This window comes from Erinaceus europaeus, chromosome 5 (assembly GCF_950295315.1).
Source record: "Erinaceus europaeus chromosome 5, mEriEur2.1, whole genome shotgun sequence".
Lineage (NCBI taxonomy): Eukaryota > Metazoa > Chordata > Mammalia > Eulipotyphla > Erinaceidae > Erinaceus > Erinaceus europaeus.
In genome coordinates, this window is record NC_080166.1 from 3,638,891 (window position 1) to 3,651,209 (window position 12,319).

Sequence of the window (12,319 nt, forward strand, 5' to 3'; positions counted from 1 at the left end):
AAGAGGCACGGTTCTGACTGCCTTCATGTTCTCCATCAGGCCCTGCACACTGCTACCAGTAGGCACGACTAAGTTCAACAAAGACTGATGTAAATTCAAAGAGAATTATCGCAGCTGCTTTCTTTGTCTGGGGTTGTAACAAGTTGGGGAAAATGTTATTTCTAAATTTATTTTATTAGTAATTTAATGATGGCTTATAAGATCATAAGATTATAGGGCTAATAAAAAAAAGAAATCGAAAAATAAGAAAACACAAAGCAGAAATTGGATTTGGTTTGGTGTACTGCACCAAAGTAAAAGAATCTGGGGGGAGCCGGGGGTGGCACAGCGGGTTAAGCACACGTGGCGCCAAGCGCAAGGACTGATATAAGGATCCCGGTTCCAGCTTCCGGCTCCCCACCTACAGGGGAGTCGCTTCACAAGTGGTGAAGCAGGTCTGCAGGTGTCTGTCTTTCTCTCCCCCTCTCTGTCTTCCCCTCCTCTCTCCATTTCTCTCTGTCCTATCCATCAACAATGACATCAAGAACCACAACAGTGTTAAACAACAAGGGCAACAAAAGGGAAAGAAAAAGAAAAAAGAATCTGGTGTGTGTGTGTGTGTGTGTGTGTGTGTGTGTGTGTGTGTGTGTGTGTGTGTGTGTATGTGTGTGTGTGTGTGTGTGTGTGTGTGTGGTGGCTCAGGTCCTGGAACATGATGGCAGAGGAGAACATAGAGAGGACTGAATTGTTATGCGGAAAACTGAGAAATGTCACACATGTACAGACTAATGAATTTTACTGTTGACTATAAATCACTAATACCCAGTAATAATAATAAAAAGATTACAGGAGTTTAGCTCCACACAGCACCCACACCACAGACAGTTCTGTGACCTCCCTCCTTCCCTGGCTCTCCTTCCTGCTTTCAGGGATAGCCATTATAGTTTCCACAAAGCCTTAGGGACAGTTCACGACCTTCCTTCACAACGTTACATGTTCGTGGATTGTCTTTTAGAGTCATGCAGGTCATTTGGTAATAGATAGAAACTATAGCAACAAGAGTCCTTGAATAGTAACGCCAAAGTCCCTCAAGGTATATGACATGATAAGAAGGGTGAGCAAAACAAACATTGATGTAGGGAAGATTACAAAGTACTAGAGAGAAAATCACAGTATTTAAAAAGTCACGGAGGACTTTATACATATAAATATGTCGTACATGAACATATTTATATACTGTAGATGAAAAAAGTGTAGAATACACCAATGGGAGTCTTTCTAAACCTGTTCTTATCTCACTGTTCTTTGTTTGAACACCTTTGGCCCATTTCTTCCTCCCCTTTCATGCATTCAAGTTGCCCCATAGTTCTGCGTCTTGTGTTTCTGGCTCTTGTTTATTGTGTGTCACCAAGCTGAGAGCTAAATGTTTGTTTCTTTCTCTGTAGCACTCCTTTCAGTAACTTAAAGGCAGGCCTGGTAATGGCAGACTCCATCAGTGTGTGTGTGTCTGCTGCCATGTAGATTGCCCCTCGGATTTGAATGATGGTTTTGCAGAGTACAGTGTGTGTAGCTGACAGTGGTTGTCTTTTAAAACCTTGAACATACCACTCCACTCTCTCCTGGCCTCCATGTTTCCTACAGAAAAAGTCTGAAGCTAGTCTGATTAGACTGTCTAGGAAAGCCCCATTCTTCTTTTCCCTAGTAATTTATACTTTTTTTCCCTCCTTTGTACTTGATTTTTGGTCATTTCACAGTGATGTGTCCTGGTGGAGTTCTGTTTGGGTCTAGTAATTTGGGAATTCTCTAGGTTTCCTGAACATCTACATCTTGGCCTACCCCAGGACTAGAAACAATGTTATTTTTTTAAATTTCTTTAATGGAGATTAATGGTTTACAGTCACCTCCAGAGCTAAACCCGAAGATAAGCAGCACATTTCTCCACACAATCACTAAAGGCTAGAAGAGAATGGCAAGAAATATATCGAGTGATCAGTGGGAAATATCCTGCTAAACTGTCATTCAAACTAGATGGAAGGATTAAAAAAAACCCTCCTCAGACAAGCAACGGTTGAAGGAAACAGCTATCCCCAAGCCTGCCCTGCAAGAAGTTCTGAAAGTTCTCTTATAAACAATCACATCATCATAAACATGCCATACATCAGAACACTCTAAAATTTTAGAATAATGGCATTAAAATATCTTCATTCTATAATATCAATAAATGTCAATGGCTTGAAGTCACCTATTAAAAGGCAGAGTAGGAAGATGGATCAGAAAACACAACCCAACCATATGTTGCTCGCAGGAATCCCACCTAAATCAACAAGACAAACACCAACTCAAAGTAAAAGGATGGAAAACTACCATACAAGCCAATAGACCACAGAAAAGGGCAGGAACAGCTATTCTCAATCTGACAAGATAGACCTTAAAACAAATAAAATTTAAAAAGATAGGAGTAGACATTACTTAATGCTCAGAAGATCAAGTTAGTCAAGAGGTCTTAACAATCATTAACATTTGTGCGCCCAATGAGAGTCCACCTAAATACATCAAACATCTACTCAAAGGGCTACAGCAGGATATTCACAGCAACACAGTTCTTCTTCTTCTAGCGTTTGCCCTTCTTCCGTAGCCAGTCAACAGCAAAGCTGTCAGGAGCTGCTTGTTGCTGGCTTTGAAAGTGACTGGGATCCATGTGGATTCAGTCGGCCAGGAAGGATCGTCAGTTTCCCCAATGAATGGGTACTCACGGGATGCACCACGAGAAGGTCGATCCAATGCAACACAGTACTATCAGGGAAAACGTTACTTTCAATCAATCTCTGTCTTTCTTACATATTTATGGACTATTTTATAGCCCAGAGATAAGTCAGTCATTGGCCTAACTGTAATTGGAGACCGCCTTGACTGAATTACATGGTTAAGCCTCTTGCCAGCTGGATCAGACTGTTTTTCAACTGACTGTCTTGAACAAAGGGAAGCAAGTAACATGCCTCAGTAAGACTGAATCTGATGTGATTTGCATGACGTTAAAATAGGAGCTCATCCTTTGTTTCGCCCCCAGTGAACACCTTGCCATAAGACTATCATAAAAAAAAAAAAAAAGTATAGGGAGTCGGGCGGTAGTGCAGCGGGTTAAGCGCAGGTGGTGCAATGTGCAAGGACCGGCATACGGATCTCGGTTCCAGCCCCCGGCTCCCCACCTGCAGGGGAGTCGCTTCACAGGCGGTGAAGCAGGTCTGCAGGTGTCTGTCTTTCCCTCCCCCCTCTCTGTCTTCCCCTCCTCTCTCCATTTCTCTCTGTCCTATCCAACAACGACGACATCATCAACAACAATAATAACTACAACAATAAAACAACAAGGGTAACAAAAGGGAATCAATAAAGTATTCAAAAAAAGTAAATTAAAAAGTATAAATATCATTACACAAGTTAGAGAGGGATTTTCTCTAGGAAAAACACTGCAAACTTCAAAAATCCTAGTAGACGAAGGTGTGATTTGGTAGTGTCCACAAGCATCACCTGCCTCTTCTGGGGAGACTTTCCTCTGCTCACATCTGGCATGTCCTCGGTAGATTATGTTGAAGTTCCAAACATTTTGTGTTGACACTCAGTCCTCTCCTAGAATCATTCTATCTCAGTACCCAATAAAGAACCTTCTTATCTAGCAGAGGCCACGCAGAGTTCTTCAAAGCTGAAAAAGATTGCTCACAGTCATCTGTGTTGTTAAAATTCGGCGGGCTCTGGCTGGGCAGGCTAGCTTCACGGGCGGGTAACAGAGACGCGGAGACAACGGCTGGGCAGGGAAGCTGTATTTCTTTATTCAGGAACAACGATTCATAAACTAAGACCAACTAATCACCAAACAGAACTCTGCTGTCTCTTTGCGGCGGCACAAGCACTCTCTCTTACTCTGGAACTCAGGAACCCAGGAACTCTGTCACTCTGGAACTCTGGTGGGTTTCCTAGGGGCGGGGCCAAGCGGGCCCGCGAAATTAACAGGACTGATCTAATTCTCTTGGCGGGGGAGAACTGGAACCCAATGTAAAGCATACAACACATCTGACAGGGTGTCCTCTGGCACCTTGTGACAACCCTAAAGGCAAAAGCTGCTACTTTTGGAGTCATCCTCACTGAGCCAGCAGGACTGAAAAAGGACCTTAGAGGCTAACGGTGCAATTAGCTTTCCATGAATCCAGCCACTTGTCCCGTTCTACTTCCAGCCCGTTACTGTTAAGATTGGGTCCCTGTGGGAGTTGCTCTCTTCTGTTCTTTTTGAAAGACCTCCTTTTCTGCTATAGGGGTGTGCAAAACACATCTCAGCTTCATGCTGCTTTGGGTAGTCTGATTTGCCTATTTGTTTGGTTTTGTTAAAAGGAACAGATTCTGTCTGGCTTGTCAAGGAACTTGGTGACCAGCAAGTTTTCACTCGAAGAAAGTCAAGTCTGTTTGTAGGCAGCAGCTTTCTAACGTTTGGAAATGAGGATGGGGACAGAGTCATCTGTTTCTCATCTAAAGCAAAAGTCACCTGTTTCTAACATCTGCCAAGTCACTGCTACATTTTCCAAGGCAGAGAAGGCACCATGCTGAGAAACGCAGACCTGTTTGCCTCCTTCGTCAGCTGGGTACAAATGTGGCTGCCTGGGAACTGGGCTCCACAGCCTGGTGTCAGGATGGCCTGTGCCTGGCACGAATGTGTCCTAGGATGGGCAGTAGAGCGACCGTGCTCCGGTCCACTTTCTCAGTGCTTGCTCTGCATTCAAAACTCTTTTAAAACATCTCAGCTTGTAGCACAGTTGGTTTTAGTCTTTTGTGTGTGTTTTTACAGGAGGCATCAAACTGTGACTGCATAAGCCTGTCCCCTTAGAACTGAAAGACATAGGGAGTGCTTCCCATTTGCAATGTAATCGAGAATAAGACAACGCCAGTAACCCAGAGCCTCTCAGGTTAGGGACTGAAAACGTGGGCATGATGCTAACAGCCACTCAGAGTCTCACATTTGTTTGAAGGACATCCTATGGTCTGCAAAAGTGATCACTGAATCCCACCAGTGCCACCAGGAGACTGTGTGTGTGTGTGTGTGTGTGTGTGTGTGTGTGTGTGTGTGTGTGTGTGTGTGTGTGTGTGTGTGTGTGTATGTGTGTGTGTGGTGTTGGGGGGGGTTTCCTGGTGCATGGTGGTGAGAATGTAAGTATTTTATATTTATTTATTTACTTATTCCCTTTTGTTGCCCTTGTTTTGTTGTAGTTATTATTGTTGTTATTGATGTTGTTGTTGTTGTTGGATAGGACAGAGAGAAAATGGAGAGAGGAGGGGAAGACAGAGGGGGAGAGAAAGACAGACATCTGCAGATCTGCTTCACTGCTTGTGAAGTGACTCCCCTGTAGGTGGAGAGCCCGGGGGCTTGAACCGGGATCCTTAAGCTGGTCCTTGTGCTTCGTGCCACCTGCACTTAACCCACTGCACTACCACCTGACTCCCTTCTTTGATTTTTTAAAAATATTCTTACTTGTTTAAATTTAAACACACACACATACGGAGAGAGAGAGACTAGAACCCTGCTAAGCTCTGGTTTACAGAGGTGCTGGGGTTGAACCTGGGACCTCAGAGTCTCAGGAATGAAAGTCTCTTTACATAACCATTGTGCTGTCTCCCCTGCCTCCCACCCACCCATGTACTTTCTATTTAAATATTCCATGCATACAAGCTATTGCTTCAAGTAAATTATTTGAACTTAGCAAAAGGCATTTATTCATCTTGAAGCATATTAAAGTAACAGAAGAACTGAAAGCCACCTAATAATTCATCTGGTCCATTTTTTAATATTTCTTGGTGGTGTGAAAACTTAGTCCTTAAGTTAAGCAACGTGCTCATTATATCCTTGGCAATGGTCTTGACCGGGTTTGTCTTTTCAGCCTGGTTGGGTGAGCAAGAAGGGTGATTTCATTCTTGTCAAGTAGATACACTAATAAAAATGAGGCCAGTAGAAATGCTGTGACACTCCTGGTGAGATGATGGCTATTCCTGAGTGACTTGTAAGTAGCGTCGTTTTATGGAAATACTGCAGTTTAAATTCCGAGTAGTTGCCATTGGATGTCAGAAGCATGGTTTGCTGTGTGCCTTTTAAACTAGCCTAAACTCACCTCTCTTGGGGCTCTGGATGTGGGCACCCAGTTTGTTTAAACCAGGGAACTTGTTTCCTGAAGACAAAGATAGATTCTAGTTGAGTTATGTTGATCAGTTTCCCCAATCATCAAACTAGAGAGTTAACGGTTGTGACCGCACTTGGGATTCCCAATGGCAAACTAAACCCACAGATTCATCCTACCGTGAGTCTGAGGTGACCCTAGACCTTTCAAGGATCATATATCTCCTAAAACTAAGAATGCCCTTGGACCTAGGAAGGTCAGTAGAGATGAACAGAGGCTTCCTTTCCTTCTTCGTCTTCCGTTCATTTACCTTCTGGTTGCTCAATGCACAGGTCTTGATTGAGCTCTTCTTGTTCACTGGGAATTACACTGAAAAGATGGGGGTTTTTTTGGTTTTTTTTTTCTTTTAGGGCCCATCCAATTTTAGGGCTTCATGCTTGATTGATACTGCTGACTAGTTTTCCTATTTCCAAATCAAATTAAAGTAAGCCATGCTGGTCTTGCAGTATAAGGGATCATTTGTTGTAAGGTGGTTCTGTGGATGTCAGCCAGAATGTGAAAATCTGGAGTGTTCGTGTTATTTCCGGAGGCAAGTGCTCACAGGAAATAGAATTTTGTTGTGACCTAATGTTCTGCTCTGTAAAAATTAGGAGAGTCTGGGGCAACGAAAGACTTAATAGGATTCTGCTAGAACAGGCATGTCTGCCAACTCATTCGTGGGCTAACCCATTCCTCATAGTTCTTGCACACAACCTAATGATCATGATCTATTTTTAATGCTTTGATGCTTATCTACTTTAATTTTGATTTTTTTTGTGTGATTGCAGGTCCTACAGGTATGGATCTCTGGCAGCTGCTATTGGCCTTGGCAGTGGCAGGCTCAGGCAATACTTTCTCTGGGAATGAAGGTGAGTACTTTCTTCATTTTCACCTTCAGTGTTTCTCTTTTTCTGTTAAGTCTAAGTTCTTTGAACAATTTAATGAAATTATAACCCTTAAGTAGCATCAAATGGGAAAACTGTCTTAGCTTTAAAATCATGAGTTAGGAGGATGTGTCTGTAGATGTTTTTGGCGGAATACAGCAGTCAGATTTAGCATCTGATATTTTTCACATGAAAAAAGACACTACAAATAATGTGGAGGGCATTGGCGTGGAGGGCAAGCTGAAACCTCAGGCTCGGGGAGAGAGACTGGAACTAGGCTTTCAAGGGCTAGTCATCTCCTGAGCACGCAGCTCATCTGGGACTAAAGGGTGCACGGCCTGTTTCCAGAGCTCAGAATTAAGGCCTCCTCATCATTTTCTTTGAACGTGGAAATTGTGGGTTTCAAATAAATCTCATCTCTTACTCTCAAGCTGAGTATCGTTCAGCGAAAAGAACAAGACACCTGGAAGACTGAGATGATATGCCCAGATGTTCTTAGGCAGCTCTGTGGTTCCCCTTCTTTTTTATAACCTCTTCCTAGTGGAGAAGTCTCCAGAAATTCAAACTGATACCTCAGGGTTGAAATACTAGGAACAAGAAAGAACTGTGAAAGGGAAAAGGAAGTTCTCCATCTAGAAAGAAAAGTATTCTCCCAAAGGAATGGAAAGGTTTCTTTCGTTTTCTTTTTTTCATTCTCTCTCTCTCTCTCTGTCTCTGTCTCTCTCTCTCTCTCTCTCTCTTTATTTATTTATTTATTTTGCCATAATAAGTACTTGACGTTTATCCCAGTGCTTGGACTTCAACAGAGGAAAAAAACAATCTCTTTCTCCTCTACAGTGACACCTTTCTGTTGTTGCTTTAAGAACTATTGACATTCCTACTCATCATTCTTGTTAAAAAGTACAGTTTAGCCCAGAGGTAGTGACTTAAGATGTCCTCCCTGACCTTGAAGCAAAAAAAAAAAAAAATCATTCCATAGTAGTGAGCTTCTGAAAAGAACCAGAGTAACTTTAAAAAAAAGGGGGGGGGGGGCCAGGTAGTGGTGCACCTGGTTAAGTGCACACACTTCAATGTACAAAGCCTTGGGCTCAAGCCCCTGGTCCCCACCTGCAGGGGGAAAGCTTCACAAGTGGTGAAGTAGAGCTGCAGGTGTCTCTCTGTCTCTCTCCCTCTCTGTCTCCTTCCCTCTCAATTTCTCTCTGTCTCCAATAATAAATAAATAAAATTTAAAAGAAAAAGAAAAAGATCTAAAAAAAAAAAAAACAAAGAGAAAACAAGAAAAGTCAGTGAAATATGTTATTTTATCTCATAAAGCAGTTTCAAAATATTTATAGGAAAGTAGTCATCATTGTTTGAAATATTTTTGGGTGTCTCTAGTGTCATGAACTCGACAGTATGCAGCATGGAGAGAACTGCAGAGCCCTGTCAGCAGCCTTTCCCAGGGCTGGTTTCATTTTATTTCATTTTATTTTATTTTATGATTTTCAGGAATTTTAATCATTATTTGAGAAAACTGAAAACATTCACATGTTAGGCTGAGAGAGAGATTGAAAGAGAAATAGATAGAGAGAGAGACAGACAGACAGACAGAGACAGAGAGAGAGAAGAGCAGAGCTCATACTCACATGGTGATGACCTGCACAGACAGTCCACAGGTCTCCTTTTTTTTTTTTTTCTATATTTATTTATTTATTCCCTTTTGTTGCCCTTGTTGTTTCATTGTTGTAGTTACTATTGATGTCGATGTTGGAAAGGACAGAAAGAAATGGAGAGAGGAGGGGAAGACAGAGGGAGAGAGAGACAGATACCTGCAGACCTGCTTCACCGCCTGTGAAGCGACTTTCCTGCAGGTGGGGAGCCGGGGGCTCGAACTGGGATCCTTCCACAAGTCCTTGCGCTTTGCGTCACATGTGCCCAACCCACTGCGCTACAGCCCGACTCCCTCCATTTTAAAAAATTGTTTCTTTATAAAAAGGAAACATTGACTAAACCATAGGATAAGAGGGGTACAACTTCACAATTCCCACCACCAGAGCTCTGTATCCCATCCCCTCCCCTGATAGCTTTCCTGTTCTTTAACCCCGTGGGAGCATGGACCCAGGGTCACTGTGGGATGCAGAAGGTGGAAGGTCTGGCTTCTGTAATTGCTTCACCGCTGAACATGGGTGTTGTCAGGTGGATCCATACTCCCAGCCTGTCTCTCTCTTTCCCTAGTGTGGAAGGGCTCTGGGGAAGCAGAGCTCCAGGACATATTGGTGGGGTCGTCTGTCCAGGGAAGTCTGGTCAGCATCATGCTAACATCTGGCACCTGGTGGTTGAAAAGAGAGTTAACATACAAAGCCAAACAATTGTTGACCAATCATGAACCTAAAGGCTGGAATAGTGCAGGTGAAGAGTTGGGGGGTTCTCTGTTTTGTAGATAGCTAGTAGGCATATTTTAGTTATATTCCAAAGGACCTGTGGCTATAATAGTTTTTTTGTTTGTTTGTTTTTGCCTGAGCCTGAAATCTGATATGCAAGTCGATCCTAATTTTATTATCAGGGGAGATGATGTCATGGCTGGCAGAAGGAGCAAAGAGCTGAATCAGAGAAGAGAGTAGCTCCCAAATACGGGAAAGGGGTATGAATACTGTTGACTGTAACCCCCATCGATTTGATGTGGTCTGGGGCCCATATTCAGCTTAGGAGCCTATGTGACTTCTTCTTCTTCTTCTTCTTCTTCTTCTTCTTCTTCTTCTTCTTCTTCTTCTTCTTCTTCTTCCTCTTCCTCTTCCTCTTCCTCTTCCTCTTCCTCTTCTTCTCCTCCTCCTCCTCCTCCTCCTCCTTCTATTTCTTCTTCTTCTCCTCCTCCTCCCCCTCCCCCTCCCCTTCCCCCTTCCCCCTCCCCCTCCCTTGCCCCTCCCCCTTTCCCTCCCCCTCCCCCTGCCCCTGCCCCTCCTCCTCCCCCTCCTCCTCCTCCATCTGAGCTCACATTCTGTGGTCATGAGTAGGAACATTCCAAGCTGCCCCAATATGAGAACCTATCTTCCTCACGTATAGCATAGAGTATGTTGTCCAGCCTCCCTTCGGAGGATGGAACATTCTCTACCATTGTTGATCCAAGTTGAGGGCAAGGTCCTATGGGGGCCCACAAAGGGGTCTATTGTGTTGTTCCTGATAGAGACGATGACTGGTAACATTGGGGAGAGTGATTTATTCGAGGTCTAGGCCCATCATGTCTGTTTCGGGATCTCAGGACTCCCTGATTAGCCCCCCCCCCCCCACGGCTGGTTTTAGACCCTGGTTCTGAGCCAAAGAATTACAGCTAAGATCCTCTGCTGCTCCGAAGTCATGGAGGTTTAATCTCTACTTTGTTCACTAATCGATTTTCACTCCACTGGACAAGGAAATTTGAAAACCTATGAACAGCAGGTGTGGCAAAGGAAATCTTTAAAGGAAATTTTAAAATGTGTCCTCAGCTGAAGATTAGAGCTCAAGTCATATCTTGGACCTACACACTGCATCTATTTTAGCTGCGTTGGTATCGAGCAAACCCTTGACTTCGTAAGAGAAACAGGAAAAAAACGTCAAATCATTCAGCCTCCTAGTACTTATACAAAGTAATGTAGCAAAGGAAATAAGTCTTTCATTTATTTTTTTTTTACCTTAAGATGCTACCCAGAATTCCTTTGGAATTCATGTCTGTTTCAAAGAATTCTACTTTAACATGGTCTGGTGGTGGTTGAGGCTAGAGTATGAGGTAGACATAGGAAGCTATAGATGAGTGTTTGAAGATGTGTATGTGTGTGTTGGCACACAGGTGCCCATGACTGCCTGTTGGGGACCTTGGTCACTTATCTGGTAGCTTTAGCCAAAGTAATCACATAGCAAAACAGGGATTGAGTCTCAGAGAATACTCAGGAGTGGTGTGTTTCCTTTTTTTTACCAGATTCACATTAGTCACACCATTTAATTTTCTCTTCTAAAAATATGTCTGGGTTGAAAAAATAAAAAGACACTGCTTTCAGTTTCACCGGTGATTCAAAAAATCTGTTTGATCAGTAAAAATGGTCACAATGCTGAGTAAGGGGTCTTGGAGAAGTTACTCAGGAGCTGACTGGCGATGACCTATCTGTCTATCTGGGCAAAGTTAGCACTTGAAGACTTGACAGAGCTTTTCCTGCCTGGGCAGATGAGCAATTAGAGACATACTGGCCCTGAGAGAATTTTTTTATTGAGTCTAATTGCCCTAGGGGAGGTGTAATGAGCACTTAATACCAGACAATACCACTATTGTATTAGTTGGTGTTGTAAAGGATGTTTCCTCTTTGTCTTTCTTGCTCAATTTATCCTGCTTCTTAAGGAAGGTGATACAGTCTCAGGGAAAATTTCTTATTTCCAAATCAGGAGTCAAAAACAATGCTTCAGTTTCAGGGGACTTACCAGGGTTGAACTATCAACTTATAATATCACAAATGATTACATCAAAACCTGGGGTGGTGCTTTGAATGGCTAATGTACACAATGATCTGACTGATATAGATATTGTCCAAGGAATATTCTAAATTAGATCCTTAATCTCTCCTGTCCTGTCAGTCTATAGCTAGTGTCCTCTTTGTCCAGCAGCCTAAATAGGAGCAGACAAGTTCCCACCATAAAGAAATTCAATCTGTGTGAGATAAGAGGGACAAAATATAGATGTATTAGGACAGTTCCATTGTGTTTCCTAACAAATAAATGCAGGATGACGATTGTGTTGGGATATACCGATGGAAGTATGAGTAATGATCATTCTTCTGTAATGATATTTTAAATGTAAAATAATGGAACATCATATCCTCCCATGAAGGTATTTTAAATGTAAAATAAATATTTAAATATTTATTTAATATTAACATTTAAATGTCAAATAAACACATGGCTATTTTAAGTGTAAAAGCATTGCATTGCTGTTAAGCCATCTTAAGAAAGAAAATGTAGTCTCTGGAACGAAAGGGATAAATACTTGTAATCCTATATTTAGATAGTCATCTGCTACTGTGATATGCATTTGACGTCGTTGCATTATGTCAGGCTTTTTATCTCTGTGTATCAAGGCAGTGCAGTGAATATAGGAGGTGTTCGATAAATGCTATTTTTTTAAAAATAAAAAAAGAAAGTTGAAACTGTATATAGTCTAGATTATGCAATGAGTAGTCATCAGAATGCTCTGAAAAAGAAAGAAAGAAACCAAGGTAGATAGTCATAGTTGATTAAATGATCTCAATGTATAGATGCCTCTTTAGA

At 42.4% G+C, this 12,319-nt stretch overlaps 1 protein-coding gene across 6 annotated transcripts in view; it reads left to right on the plus strand.

The window, feature by feature from the left end:
- The window catches only part of GHR (growth hormone receptor), a 253,214-nt gene that overhangs the window by 112,227 nt on the left and 128,668 nt on the right, over nucleotides 1-12,319 (plus strand). For all 6 annotated transcript variants that reach the window (XM_060190997.1, XM_060190996.1, XM_060190994.1 and 3 more), the window contains exon 2: nucleotides 6,959-7,039. In XM_060190997.1, the coding sequence (XP_060046980.1) occupies nucleotides 6,959-7,039 (81 nt within the window). The remainder of the gene's footprint in view (nucleotides 1-6,958; nucleotides 7,040-12,319) is intronic.